At 33.5% G+C, this 16,051-nt stretch overlaps 1 protein-coding gene and 1 long non-coding RNA gene across 2 annotated transcripts; both read right to left on the reverse strand.

Annotated features, from left to right (window-relative positions):
• Nucleotides 1-3,462: 3,462 nt before the first annotated feature.
• Nucleotides 3,463-5,586, reverse strand: LOC145735193 (uncharacterized). The gene is made up of 2 exons (XM_081988994.1): nucleotides 5,388-5,586; nucleotides 3,463-4,280 (listed from the first exon to the last, which is right to left on the reverse strand). Exons 1-2 carry the CDS (start codon nucleotides 5,530-5,532, stop codon nucleotides 3,526-3,528), a joined length of 900 nt encoding a protein of 299 aa, XP_081845120.1. The 5' UTR covers nucleotides 5,533-5,586; the 3' UTR covers nucleotides 3,463-3,525.
• Nucleotides 5,587-8,609: 3,023 nt separating this feature from the next.
• LOC145735594 (uncharacterized) lies at nucleotides 8,610-9,138 on the reverse strand. Its single transcript, XR_014179705.1, has 2 exons — nucleotides 8,849-9,138; nucleotides 8,610-8,788 (listed from the first exon to the last, which is right to left on the reverse strand). It is a non-coding gene; the product is annotated as an uncharacterized LOC145735594 (long non-coding RNA).
• Nucleotides 9,139-16,051: the final 6,913 nt, after the last annotated feature.

Genomic DNA, 16,051 nt, shown 5'->3' on the forward strand with positions numbered 1-16,051 from the left:
GTTTATTTTTCTTAATATTTCCCATTTGATTAACCCTCACTCCCTTAAAGTACCCGGCCTTTCTGAGTTTTTGACAGAATAATATTCCTATATCTACCCTTAGTCGATTTAGTGAAAAAAACCCCCAGCAACGGTCCATTTTCAACCCTTAAAACAATTTAAATTGTAAAATGTTTCTACTTTTTCCACCACCTCGCATTTAATTAACCCTCACTCCCTTAAAGTACACGGCCTTTCTGAGTTTTTGACAGGATATTATTCCTATATCTACCCTTAGTCGATTTAGTGAAAAAAACCGCCAGCAACGGTCCAATTTCCACCCTTAAAAACAATTTAAATTGTAAAATGTTTCTACTTTTTCCACCACCTCGCATTTAATTAACCCTCACTCCCTTAAAGTACCCGGCCTTTCGGAGTTTTTGACAGGATATTATTCCTATATCTACCCTTAGTCGATTTAGTGAAAAAAAACCCCAGCAACGGTCCATTTTCAACCCTTAAAACAATTTAAATTGTAAAATGTTTCTACTTTTTCCACCACCTCGCATTTAATTAACCCTCAATCCCTTAAAGTACCCGGCCTTTCTGAGTTTTTGATAGGATAATATTCCTATATCTACCCTTAGTCGATTTAGTGAAAAAAACCCCCAGCAACGGTCCATTTTCAACCCTTAAAAAATGTTTAAACAAAATACTTGGTTTATTTTTCTTAATATTTCCCATTTGATTAACCCTCACTCCCTTAAAGTACCCGGCCTTTCTGAGTTTTTGACAGAATAATATTCCTATATCTACCCTTAGTCGATTTAGTGAAAAAAACCCCCAGCAACGGTCCATTTTCAACCCTTAAAACAATTTAAATTGTAAAATGTTTCTACTTTTTCCACCACCTCGCATTTAATTAACCCTCAATCCCTTAAAGTACCCGGCCTTTCTGAGTTTTTGACAGGATATTATTCCTATATCTACCCTTAGTCGATTTAATGAAAAAAACCCCCAGCAACGGTCGATGTTCAACCCTTAAAAAATGTTTAAACAAAATACTTGGTTTATTTTTCTTACCAATTCGCATTTAATTAACCCTCACTCCCTTAAAGTACCCGGCCTTTCTGAGTTTTTGACAGGATATTATTCCTATATCTACCCTTAGTCGATTTAGTGAAAAAAACCCCCAGCAACGGTCCATTTTCAACCCTTAAAAAATGTTTAAACAAAATACTTGGTTTATTTTTCTTAATATTTCCCATTTGATTAACCCTCACTTCCTTAAAGTACCCGGCCTTTCTGAGTTTTTGACAGGATATTATTCCTATATCTACCCTTAGTCGATTTAGTGAAAAAAACCCCCAGCAACGGTCCATTTTCAACCCTTAAAAACATTTTAAATTGTAAAATGTTTCTACTTTTTCCACCACCTTGCATTTAATTAACCCTCACTTCCTTAAAGTACCCGGCCTTTCTGAGTTTTTGATAGGATAATATTCCTATATCTACCCTTAGTCGATTTAGTGAAAAAAACCCCCAGCAACGGTCCATTTTCAACCCTTAAAAAATGTTTAAACAAAATACTTGGTTTATTTTTCTTAATATTTCCCATTTGATTAACCCTCACTCCCTTAAAGTACACGGCCTTTCTGAGTTTTTGACAGGATATTATTCCTATATCTACCCTTAGTCGATTTAGTGAAAAAAACCGCCAGCAACGGTCCATTTTCAACCCTTAAAAACAATTTAAATTGTAAAATGTTTCTACTTTTTCCACCACCTCGCATTTAATTAACCCTCACTCCCTTAAAGTACCCGGCCTTTCTGAGTTTTTGACAGGATATTATTCCTATATCTACCCTTAGTCGATTTAATGAAAAAAACCCCCAGCAACGGTCGATGTTCAACCCTTAAAAAATGTTTAAACAAAATACTTGGTTTATTTTTCTTACCACCTCGCATTTAATTAACCCTCACTCCCTTAAAGTACCCGGCCTTTCTCAGTTTTTGACAGGATATTATTCCTATATCTACCCTTAGTCGATTTAGTGAAAAAAACCCCCAGCAACGGTCCATTTTCAACCCTTAAAAAATGTTTAAACAAAATACTTGGTTTATTTTTCTTAATATTTCCCATTTGATTAACCCTCACTCCCTTAAAGTACCCGGCCTTTCTGAGTTTTTGACAGAATAATATTCCTATATCTACCCTTAGTCGATTTAGTGAAAAAAACCCCCAGCAATGGTCCATTTTCAACCCTTAAAAACAATTTAAATTGTAAAATGTTTCTACTTTTTCTTAAAAAATGAATTTTAATAAGCTACTAAAGTCAAGATCTCTAAATGGTAAACACCTGTATTTTTAAAATTTAGTCTGATTCCCGGTGGAATTAGGACAAGTTTGTATTATGGTGCCTATTTGAAAAATGTATACTTTTTGAAATAAACACAAATAAAAGAATTTCGATGATACATAAGCGTTCTTCGCTATTTCAGTTTTGCTTGAATAACATCAAAGTAGGCGGTGCATATGTTTGCCATGTTAAAGACGGCAAATTTTACGTCACAATGACGTAATTGAACAAAGTAATATTGTAACCAATGGTCAAATTCGCTTGATAGAAAGTCAAAGTGATATTGTAACGCGATATGAAATGTACAGCTTACTTTACCATTAATAATCACGAAACGGTATATTAGGCGTTTGAGGGATAAAATTCGTTTATTTGTGATTATTTCAGAAAGTATCAGTTTTCTAAAGAAGTAACATAATACAAACTTGCCCTAATTTTAGACAGAATAACAAGATAAATTTTTTAATTAGGAACTTGAATTCTCGCACTTTTTAAAGTCTACCCCGTATCATTATTTGTGTCAATTGATTGATTTTGTATAAAGCAGTGGCAAAGATTTTGGGTTGATAATGTTTTGTTGCCTTTAACTTCTACGCCACTGGAAAATGGATGCTTTATAATTTTTTCAAGAAAATGGCATTTTATAAGGGTAAGGCTGCTATCACACCAAAGATACGCAACGGCGACGAGACCGCGACGCGATTTAAATGCTAGCGACTTGTCGGCGACTGATATCCATGAAGACTTCACACCAACCCGACAGGACTACGACGCGACCGATACGAAATTTAGCGGTTTTAAGAATATATAGTGATTAAAGTCAGTAGACTTCAGTCAGTAGACAAAATGAGCTCTTCAAGCGAAGACGAATTAGCCGTTGTGTCGTATTTGCTCAGAAAAAAGCGAAAACGGAAATTTTGGGTTCATCCGTATATATCTAACAATGCGCGTCGAGGTGCGTTCAATTGCGCAAAAGAATTAATGTATGATGAAAAAAGGTTTCAATCATTTTATCGAATGTCAAAAGAATCATTTTGGATATTAGTTTCTACTACGGGTCCCGCTATTCAGAAAAGAGATACACACTATAGACGATGTGTGAGTGTTGAAGAAAGACTACTAATAACTTTGAGGTAAGTTTATTTGTACACGTACATTTATAAAACTTATTACATCAGCTATGTGCTTATTCCGTTAATGGAGAGAAAAGAACAGACTGAAGGTCAACAGATTGGGTACTCTTATTTGTTACAGGCATAAATAACGAAGCTGAAGAAACAGGAGGCAGCTCATAAAGATTAGGTTCTGGGGATAGTATGTGACTAGATGCAACAGAAGATGGATTAGAGTAGTGCAAAGATGGTGATTGAGAATGTAGTGAATGGGTTGCAGGAGAAAATGGAATAGGATTAAAAGTATTGCTATTTAATCTATCAATAAGTTGCAGAACTTGGCGCTTAAACTGCCTGAATGTTGTTTCCGGCATTTCATCAACTTCTGGAAGTAGGCTTTCTAAAAACTGTCTTCGAGGATTGGATGAGATTTCGGACGCAGTAACTTTTTTTTTCTTAGCATGAAAAAACTCTATTAATGACTTGTCAACTTCGTTTAATTTGTCTGTCTTTCTTTTTTTTGGCATTGAGGTCTGAGATGTAGTAGCTCCAGTGGGTAACTCATTGGTTTGCGTATTTTCATTTAGAACGTTTTCCTGTTCTGTTATGTTGTCCCCATAATTTTCTTCCACAATAGTATCGCGTACAGATGGCGGCGATGGTACATTTCCATGCTCGATAGTATTAATTTTAATGTAAGGAAGAAGAAATTCCATATATTTGCCTAAATAGTAGGGCTTTCCTTTTTTTCCGGATCCGCTAGGAGGTAGTTTTCTCTTGCGGACAAAAACGGATCGTAACTTTCTCCATTTTTCTTTTGCCAATGATACTGAAAAAAAACACAACATACCTATATTTACCAAGTGAAATGCTCTGATTTGATTATGGTTTTTATATTTTGCAGGTATCTAGCTACTGGAGACACATTTCAGTCACTATCGTTTTACTTTGCCAGAGGTCAAAGTACTATCTCAAAAATTGTTGCTGAAACCACTGAAGCTATATGGAATACCCTGAAACATGACTACATGAGCCTACCGCAAAAGGAGCACTGGAAGGCAATAGCCAATCGCTTCTGGGAAGTTTGGAATCTTCCAAATTGCTTAGGGGCCCTAGATGGGAAGCACATAAGAATTCAAAAAATTCCTAAAACAGGATCCTCTAATTTCAATTACAAAGGCTATCACTCAATTGTATTGATGGCTTGTAGCGATGCAGATGGAATTTTTACCACAATAGAAACAGGATTTGCAGGACGAAACAGTGACGGTGGAATTTTTCGAGAATCCAGACTCGGAAGATGGTTGGAAAGATTAGAAAAACAAGGGCTGAATCTACCTGAAGACGCAGTGTTACCACATGACGAATCTGGACAGGCGTTTCCGCATTATTTTGTCGGAGATGAAGCTTTTCCCTTAAAACGTTATATGATGCGTCCATTCCCACAAAGGGTACTAAATAATTCAAGGCGAATATTTAACTATAGGCTCAGCAGAGGACGTAAAACAGTTGAGTGTGCCTTTGGTATGATGACACAAAAATTTCAAATTCTAAAAACTGCTATACTTTCTACTAAACATTTAAATATTACTAATATTGTGAAGTGCTGTTGTATTTTACATAATTTTATACGTACTAGAGAAGGACGTAAGTATCAGAATTTGATGCAAGTAGAAGCACTGGGAAATATTTGTACAAGACCAAGAGAAATAATAGCAGAAAACTCATTTCAAATGCCAAGACGTTCGCCACAAAATTTACGAAACTATTTAGCAAATTTCTTTATCACAGATGCAGGAGCACTGCCTTGGCAATGGCAATACTGCGTGTACGAACGAGAGAATTTTTAAAAAAAGTTTAAAGTGTTTTTAAATTACATTGCATTTAATAAATGTCCACGTTATAAAATACAAATATGTTCATAAAATTTATTTACCTGTACTATTTATTTCTTCTGCAACCTCACTCCATGCTTTCTCTGTTATATCTTTTCTAGAATACTCAGATATATTGTAGTTGTATAAGCAAGGAAACTTTTCAATAATTTGAACAAATCTGATATTATTCTGTTCTTCAGACATTGTAAATTTGCAAACGTCACTCGCTTTCAGTCGCAAGGAGACTGAGCAGCTCGGTCATATCGCGTCGCAGTCACGTAGCCGTAGCATTGGTGTGGACGTGCGCATCTAAAACTATTTGCCGCGACTACAGAGCGACGTCGCGTCGCGGTCTCGTCGCAGTCGCGTATCTTTGGTGTGATAGCAGCCTAACTGTTAATAATATATTATCAAGTTCAATCTTTATAAAAAGTATCAAAATCTAACTTTTTTTATGATATAAATGTTTCCAATTCATTAAACTGTTTTTCTTTAAGTTTCATGTTTTTTAGTAAAAAAATGTCGTTTTGTTAAAAACCAATTTTGTTGTCGGTTTTTTGCAAAGTTACGGAAAATATTTTTTGACGTAGAAAACTCCAAAGCTTGAGAGAACGTTTCTAAAGCACTCATTTTTATTGTGATGTAGAAGTTAGGGGCGAAAAACCTCTTAAACCACAAAATCTCCGCCCCTGCGTTATGTAAAATCAATCGTTTTTGATCATAACCTTCAATTTACTTCAAAAACGGTCAGTTTTTTGAAAAATTATCAAAAGCAGTTTTTCATAAAGTATGGAATAAATTCGATTAAAATTTAGGGAGTTAACTTCCTCTGTCGATATACAGATGTTTTCTAAAATGTTGAAAAAAAACTTCCACCGTACCCATCGGACTGGTGTTTAGTTTATTGTCACAAGGTTTGTTTTTTTTTTTTAATTTTTATAGCAATGCCATTCTCATTCATTTTGAAGTTCCTAATTTGTCTGTGACTTTATTTCAAACAAATAATAATACTACAATGCGTTTATCAACAGCACAAAGAATTAAAATTCTGATGATAATTGGGCATGGCGATAGAGTGCGAACTCAACATGAGCTGAGTGTTTTATAACAAATATCCAGAAAAGCCAATAAACCAGTCAGTAGTTAGTAAAATTGAAAGGAAGTTTTGAGATACACGTTCTGTAGAAAATAAGTAAAAAAATAAACTTTCTGCGATAAACGAAGACGAAAAACGAACTATTTTATTATCTGTGGAAGTAAATCCACATATTAGTATTCGTCAAGTTTCCCGCGACTATGATATCCCTCGTTACCTCATTACAGCAGGATGGTGCATCCCCACATTATGCAATACAAGTCAGACAATATCTTAACGATGTAGCATTTCCCAACAGATGGATTGAAAGGCGTGGATCAATTGAATGGACTTCAAGATCTCTTGATCTCAATCCTTGGGATTTTTTTTTGTGAGGCCTTCTCAAAAATCTTGTTTATTAAACTAAACCTGAATCAATTGACGACTTAAAAATTAGAATTAGAAGAGAGTGGGGCAACATTAGTCAAGAAACCATAAATTGGGTCCAGCGTGATTTTATCGATCGTTTGGGATAATTCCAGGCACAAGAGGGGTTTCAGTTTGAACATTTAATTAACTAATTTATTGTTTTTTGTTATTAAACAATATTTTCATTAAAACATGTTATATTTTTCAACTGTTATTTTCTCGAAAACAGCTGAATATCGACATAGGATATGCTACATGAAAAATACCCAGAACTTGAAAAAAATGGGGTTTTCCATTTGCAAATGCCAACTCGAAGGTCATATCTCAATTTTGGGACACCCTGTATATTTAATTTTTTTCTCAAAAAATGCACGTTTAAAAATAATAACATATTTGTCCGAGCATTTTTCTGAATGATGGGTGGCTGAATTGTAACCGAATTTATTCCATACTTTATCGACACACTGTATATAACACTCCCATGCTTTAGAAAAGTAGTATCTATTTGCTCAGTGGCTTAAAAGTGGCAAACAAAACATTGTCAACCCAATATCTCCGCCACTGCTTTATGCAAAATTAATCGACTTACACCAAAATCAATCGACTTACACTACCTTCCGGAGATAATTATAAAAATCGATATTATTTTTTCATTTTGACTCCCTGTATCTTGAAGAAAGGGCATTTAAGAAGATATGTTTAGATAAACTTTTTGTCATATTGTTAGATATACCACCTCTCCTTACAGTTTGTGACAAATTTAGAAACCCCGTGTATAAGAAAAAAAGTGATAAGTCTACAACTACAAAATTAAAGATTTTAGACAAAAATTGACTACGCCAATGAAATTTATGTAACAAACCCTTTAAGTGGCCGTTCTCAGTTTTCTGCTAACATAAATGACAGCTGAGATATCTGAAATAATCGAATATAGCCAATTCCCAAAAATCCTTTGTATTTCCGAAACAAATGACGACAGGCCAATTTTGATTGGACCAGCAAACTAAACTCGAAATTCGAGATCGCAACACCTCGCATCTCACTTTTTTTTCTATTACCATCTGCTCTGTACCCCCGAAAAACCAACCGAAAAGTGACCACCCTCTACACTGTGTCTAGAATATGGTGGGTCACTATGAGGATCTTGAAAACGTTTAGAGATAGAGATTTGGTTAAATTGAAGAAAGGTTGCTTAGCCTTAACAAAATGACATTTACTAAACGTTAATTGTTTTTTGGTTGTAGAGACATTTTAAAAAAAGGTAATTTTTTAATTATACGTTTTAATTTTATTAACGTTAATATTGTACTTAAACCAAAACTAATAACACTTTTCTATCCTCTTGTCTGCAGTTAGACAATACTACATGGTATTCACCTGGGATTTTTTCAATTTCAAAATAATCTGGATAGATTTGAACCCAATCGAAAAGTTTGACAGCTTCAAATTTCTTTAGGCTGTAATTTTAATGCGTTTTGAGGTGGCACATGTGACAACCGATACTTTTTCCTAAGAAAAGTTTGTCCGGACATTTATTTTAATTTTGTATAGGTTTTGAGACCGTTATTTTTTACAGAAATGCAAAAATTCGTACATGTCCAGATTATTTTAAAAATTTTAAAAAAATTTCAAACAACTATTTCAAAATGGTGAACAGACATGCTAAGTTTCGTATGAGTTTTTTTTTTTGGTTAGAAATTATCACCAAATAAATGTTTTTTCTTTTGACCTCATTTAGAGTCAGCTAGCTTCACTTGGGAGCATTTTAAAACCACAGTTTATATGACACTTCAGCGTTTATTTTTTATATACTTTCCACACTTTAAGTATTCTACAATCAATTTAGACCACCTTGTATGTAAGTTAACGTATATTTCTTGTCAAATTTTAATGGTAAATCGAGAACAGTGGGTAGTTTGTGATTGGTTACAAAAAGCAGCTCGGACCAGACACAAACTACGAACAGATCTGCGATTTAGAGAAATACGAAAAGTGTTTTATATTAAAAGCACTAACCTTCTGTAATTGATGGTCAATCTCGCCGAATTTCTTTATCAGATACATTTCTCCTTTCTCCTTTCTCTTCCTCAGCAAACCGTTTACCGTTAAGTTCCATAGAGAATTCTCTACTTCCAAAAAGTTGTATCTCATCTCGTCGACTTGCAACCATGTTGCATTTTTATACGCGCAACTCAAAGATAATAACTGTGATAACACTAGCGAAATAACAAGGAAATATAGGCAATACATTTTGCGCGACACTGCCCGTTTGGACGAATTTAAAATTGCGCTTAATTTATATTACACCGGAGACTAACCCTCTACAATAATATTTGGAATAAACAAGATAAGCGTTAATTTACTAAGTAATAAAATTGGCTAAACTTATCGTAAAAATAATAAAATAACCAAGTTTTATGATTCAGTAAAAAAATTCACTTTTCTGCTGCAGTGCAACAAAGTTACTTTTCCCCAATAGTGCAGAAAACTATATTGATCAAAAATTAATATCTTGGTTCTTTAAACTTTTAAATTATAAGGGTAATACCCCGACCCATATTTAAATTAAAGGTATTTAGTAGTAGATAATTAAGTGAATTAGCATGTAGTTTAGTATCATCTTTTTTCTCCAAAATAAAATGTATTCAGCTTGGTTAAGTGATGGGTTAGTTGTAATATAGTGAGCGGCAATACTATGGGTTACTTCCTTTATTGTTCTAGCAACCAACAAAATTCAATGAACTTGTCTAGTTTGACCAATGAGAGCCGTTTTATACTGATGATTTCCCTCATTGTACTAGCAGCCAATAAAATTCAATAAACCTTTCTAGTTCGACCAATGAGAGCAGTTTTATACTTATTAAATCCCTAGCTGCAAAAATTTAACAGTGATTAAACACCAACTACCTTTTTCGAATACGTTTTTTGAAGAACATTTGATATTAAACAAAACGGGATTAAGACACATAAAAAATTTAAGTTATTTTCTTCAATATTAACAATTAATAAATCACTATAACGTAGTTTACATTAAATAATTACATAAATTAAAATATGTTGACCTGAAATAAACGGCACTTACAAACAAGAGAACAAATCGCACTAAGAATAATAACACGAATAAGACATCCCCAAAACCCACTTCATAACCCCTCAAATGAGTTACTATACCAACGCACAAACTTACCAAAAATAACAGAAAGACTACAACAAATTCAAACAAAATGGAAAAAACAACCCACATAACTGGACCATACTAAATCCTCTGTGTCTCACAAGACAGACAAGACAATCTCGCTTCCTATTTCCTACAACTACCCTACTAGAACACTTACACATAGAATAATCCTCAAAACTACGTTAGACTAACTCTTTTTTTTTTTAAATATGTTATTTTGTAAATACTTTACCTAGTTAAGTTATACTTTATTTTGTAATCATATTACAGTATGCATTTCTTATCACATAGGCAGAAAGACCAAACTGGTCGATAGCCTGTTTCGTTGTAAACGAAGTAAAGATTGTATACATATATATACAGGGTGTCCAAAAAGTCTGGAATATTGCAAATATCTCGAAAACTGCTGATTTTATTTTTCTCAAAATTTGCGTCTTGTTAAAGTAAATAACAGCGCATGACGTGAGGGTGAAATGAGGTTCGCAAGTATACAGGGTCAGTCACAAAGTATACCAACTTTCTTAATTCAAACCTAACACACTGTATATTACTTCAGATTTTAAGAGTACTTATAAAGGCCAATTCAACGATATACGATTTTTATTTTTTTTTATTTTTTTTTTATTTTTTTTTGATTTTTTTTTTGATTTTTTTTTTTTTGTACCTGCCTATAACAATGATAGGTGTAACAATGACAGCTAACGTCAATATAATGTTAAATTAATTGGCAAATTTTCCTATTACTTAAAATGGTGTTTTTGAGTGAGAAGGATACTTAAGATGTCAGTCTTTTCCTTCTCACTCAAAAACACCATTTTAAGTAATAGGAAAATTTGCCAATTAATTTAACATTATATTGACGTTAGCTGTCATTGTTACACCTATCATTGTTATAGGCAGGTACAAAAAAAAAATAAAAAAAAAAATAAAAATCGTATATCGTTGAATTGGCCTTTATAAGTACTCTTAAAATCTGAAGTAATATACAGTGTGTTAGGTTTGAATTAAGAAAGTTGGTATACTTTGTGACTGACCCTGTATACTTGCGAACCTCATTTCACCCTCACGTCATGCGCTGTTATTTACTATAACAAGACGCAAATTTTGAGAAAAATAAAATCAGCAGTTTTCGAGATATTTGCAATATTCCAGACTTTTTAGACACCCTGTATATTTTGACCTATGATTGTCAATCTGAAATGTAAACAAAATTATACATGGCTGAACGAAGTTTAATATTATCATTAATTTCATCAGGTTTAGTTTAGTATTTGTGTTCTAACTATAGTGTTTTCTTGTTAATAAACTAAAATGTGGGTAATAATCTTGACATATAGCCCTCGGCGTTCACGTTTTATCACGTAAAATGTGCATTGGTACTTTTTTCATTAAATTTTTCTTTTAGGCAAATGGTTTCGACTAAATAATTCTTTGGAAAAATTTTCCAAGCAAGTTTTTTCAAAAAACCACCTATGCACAGTTTACCCGATAAAACCTGAACGTCTCGGGATATAACCTATGAATAAATTTGTTTCAAAGTCAAGAAATATTTTTTTAACATTTTGCAAGCACATGTAATTTATTATTTTCTGTTGCTCATTGATTGACGTAGAATCGGCATATACATCAACGTAATAGTTATGATGCCAAACTTGACTTTTTCAAATAAATGTGAATTCGTCTCAAAAAGCAAATTATTAAAAAATATATTTCCCAATTTTTAAACGAATTTATTCCATTGGATTGCTGTGCACTATAGTGTGTCCGTAAAGTCGCGCATAAATTTTATTAAAAATCAGGGATTTGTTTTCTGGGAAAACGCTCGGACACGTCAATATTTATTTTTTATTGCGATTTTTTTGATAATAAATTTATGTATACAGGGTGACCCAAAAACAAGTTACGACTGTCAACTTTATTTTTTCAAATGGAAACCTCTATTTTTTATTTAATTTTTGGATTCTGCATCGAATTTCAAGTATAACCTAACTTAACCTAACCTAACTTAATCTAAATTATTAATTGAGCTGTTTTAACTTATTTTTGGTTCACCCTGTATACATTAATTTATCATCAAAAAAATTGTAATCAGAAATAAATATTGACATGTCCGAGCATTTTCCCAGAAAAGAAATCCTTGATTTTTAATAAAATTTATGCGTGACTTTACGGACACAGTGTATAATATTTAACATGTGTTTTGCTGTCTCCCCTATATAGAAAGACAGTCCGCGCATTTTCGGTCTGATAAGCTCATGATGGGCACTTAAGTCCTCGAAACATGTTGAGCGCTTCTTTTAATTAGAGGCTTAATAATCTTATTGTGAAGAAAGCTGTGTGTTTCTTCATCTTTTTTCGTATGCATACATCTCTACTGTGAGAATATGGGCTAGTGTCTCACTTTAGAAACAGAAATGTTTTGAATGTAAGGCTCGATGTAAGGTTTGTCACTTGCCACAAGTCCGTAATGTGTTATTTTTCCTCTGTCCAATAAAATCTAACCTAAAAATAAAAAGTTATGTATCTGTGTGTCAGTGTGAATAAAGATTTTCATTTAAAAATTCAATTTTATTCAAAGTGTGTGCATACCCAATAATGGCGTTTGACAAGTACTGTCAAGTAATGTTCATAAAACTTCTCACTAACTCAAAGCCAACCAACGTAAAATTATTTTTTATTGAATTGTTTGGTCATTTTTGAAACAAATCATAAGTGATCACACATAATGAAAAGTGCCATTTTGTTGTTGAAAAATCCAATATGGCCATAAGAAAAAAGAAAAGTTGATGATAACATAAAGAAATATCCGACGAAAACGTTTTCTTCGGTGCTCTTTACTTTTTCTTCTTTCCTGTAAAGTGTTAATTTGGAGGTTACTTTAAACCTGGGTACTTGGTCCTTTCTATTGCCTTCCCTTTATCCTTCTGCATCCCTGTCCGCTTGTCCATATTTAGATTAGTATGATTACGATTTTATGCGCACTTTAAGGAAAAATTGTTAATAAGTCAGAAATGATTGAAGTTAGGTATAGGCAGAATATATGAAGTTAGGTATAGGCAGAATATAATGTTCTTTTATTACAAACCATAATACATTGGTGGATCCATTAAAAAATGTTTTTTTTTCTGTCCGACTTAACGGTAAATATTATTGACCATCCTGTTGTTTTTTTCAACGAATTCAAAAATGAGATTAGTAACAGGGTGTTCTATTTGAAAATCAGAAGTTAATGTTCTTTCCAACTGATCTGGCAACACCGAAACGTCCAAGATATTTTAAAAACAGAGTTTGAACTAAACCTAGGCTACACTCCAAAGAGCCGTTTTCTAGTTATTTTTAATATACCATCAGCGTGATTTACCCTGTATTTTTTAACGAAATTTTGTTGGTGACCTGTTATGAAGCGGCATGAAATGAAAAAAGTGTTTTTCAATTTTACCAGTGTCGTCCATAATATTTTTAGGGAAAAAACGGTACGACACTGCTTTTTCAGGAGAAGAAAATCAGTCCTGAATTCCTCATTCAAATTAGAAAGAAGATGCTCTCTTGTTATTTCTCGCTGTTGTTTTCGAGTAAAAAGCATCATCATATACAGTGTGTTCAGGATAAGGAGGGCCACTATGGAGATCTTAGAAACGGTTAGAGATACACATATGGTTAAACTGAAAAAAATTGCGTAATTATGCCCTTAATAAAGCGACACTTAGGAATCGTTTTTTTTTTTGGTTTTTGAGATATTAGAAAAAAGTTAATTTTTTTTTGTTTTATAATTTATTTTTTTGTGATGTTAATATTGAATTTAGAGCAAAACTAATAACACTTCTCCACAGCAACTTTGAAAGCTCGTTAAAGTGGCATTATCAGTTTTTCATTCCGACGTATCGTCTTTGCGGAACCATTATCAACCTCATTTTTGTAAGTGTAGTTATTGTTTTTTAATGTCAGATTCTCAAAGCCCACTTTATTCCGAATTTAATGATGTATGTCATTTTATGCTTCAAATGTGTTTTACTCTGTTTTTGACCTTAATAAAGAAATGTCCTATTAGGGATCTAACTTAAATTTTTTCTTAAATAAAAATTGCCTTTTGCAAACGTTTTTTTAAACCTAAAATAAAAAAAAGTTAAGTTGCTTACATTATGGAATTCGGAATAAAAAGGGCTTTCAGAAACTAACATAAAAACATCAGTACCGCATTAAAAAAAAATAAAGTTGATGATGGTTCCGCAAAGACGAAACGTCGGAATAAAATAATGAAAATGCAACTTAAAACAGCTTTAAAAGTTGCTGAGGAGAAGTTGTTACGTACGAAATAGAGTTTTCGTCCGTAACTCGTTTGGTTTGTGTTTTTAATGTCCGTGGGCCTAGTTACACTAGTAGACCGATTCCGATCGTTTAATAGCTCCATTTGAACTTTGTGCACATTTTGTGGTTAATGTGGGTGCGTGACCTGATGAGTTATCAGGTGCCGTAGTCACGTGATTTGTTTCGATTTTTGTCGGGGAAGCGTCGGTTTGTGGTCGTGTTTCTTTGTGTCAGGTGCCATGTGGCCTATTTAATCACCCCACTTTGTGATATCGGTCCTTTTACCACTACAGCACCCGAACTGCCGACATCTGACCTAGGTTCTGAGCGTTGTGGCACGTGTGTGACTTAAAATTTTTAATCCGTGATCATCTGGCCGAATTACAGTATTGTGTTCGGCCCGACCGGAGATTCAAGGGCTTTCCGACCAGAGATCTAAAAGATTTCCGACCAGAGATCTGAGGGTTTTCTGACCAGAGATCTAAGGGTTTTCCCGACCAAAGAACTTTCCTCTCGGGGATTGAATAAACCTAACCGGGACTGCTCCGTCCAGAGTTTTCGGGACCAACCCACATGTTGGAAAAGCCGACCAGCAGCAACAGAGTTTCAGAAAGTCAGAGTTGAACCACCAGGTCAATTCCTTACTCGATTTAGATTTATTTAATTTTTTTTAGTTTATATTAGTTTGCTTTAAACAACTTCAACACTTGTCATTACCTCTGGTCACCTTTTTGGTTGCCGGAACAAGTGTTGAAGCTGTTTGTTCGTTTTCCCTGGTGTTCTGCTGTTTTCTGCCTTAGGTACCTGTCACCAGTCTCTGGACCCCCTTTCCTACCTGGAAATCAGCGGTGGCCACTACTGACTACTGGGGAGAGGATACTGGAGGTTCCAGGACCCAAACATCGTCCTTAAAAACTGGTAAGGGCAGTTAGAGACAGTTTGGCACTGGGAAAACTTTTCCGGTTTTTTTCTATTTTTAACTACAATTCTGTTTTTTTAATTTTCTTTAAAATTTCTTGGCAATTGTAATTATTTGTAAATTGTAAATATTTTTTTTTTGTAATATACACTTGTACATAAGATAAAGGTCAGTTTTTTTGATTTCCTGCAGAATATCCAAGTGTGTTCATTTATAGCTAATTATGAACTCATGCAATTAATCCACGACCTTGAGCAATCTAATGAAAATGTTTTAATCTCATTAACGTGAGGTTTCATCATAACAAAGTATCATTAGTTTTGTTTTAGGTCCAATATTAACGTCACAATAAAATGAAACGTAAAATCAAAAAATTCACTTTTTGCAAAATATCTCAAAAACCAAAAAATAAGTCGATGTTTTCTAAATGTAATTTTATTAAGGCCATGATTATGCATCATTCCTCCCATTAAACCATATTTGTAAATCTAACTTCTCTCAAGATTTCCATAGTGGCCCTCCTTATCCTGAACACACTGTATAGGTACTTAAAACTTAATAATAAAATATCAAATCCGTTTATTATTAAAACAATTATTGAAAAAAAAAACGGTACGGCACTGCTTGTTTCTTACAATTTCAGAATATTTTTGATTATTAAAACAAATTTGAGCTGTAAAATTGCATTTTATTTATTCAAATTTGAACACCCTGTATATCCGTAACGAAACCACTTTGGACCGTAGTTTATATATCAAACTTGGGTTATTTTTTGTTGCACTATCAAACCCTGAAATATGACGCATTTATCGTGAAA

Source organism: Ips typographus, linkage group LG11 (genome assembly GCF_016097725.1).
Source record: "Ips typographus isolate SLU linkage group LG11, UJ_Ityp_2.0, whole genome shotgun sequence".
Classification (NCBI taxonomy): Eukaryota; Metazoa; Arthropoda; class Insecta; order Coleoptera; family Curculionidae; genus Ips; species Ips typographus.

Coding starts and splice junctions, on each gene's coding strand:
- LOC145735193 (XM_081988994.1), bottom strand. CDS start 5,532: ATGTCTGAAGAACAGAATAATATCAGATTTGTTCAAATTATTGAAAAG. Junction 4,281..5,387: donor AGAAGAAATAAATAGTACAG/GTAAATAAATTT, acceptor GTTTTTTTTCAG/TATCATTGGCAAAAGAAAAA.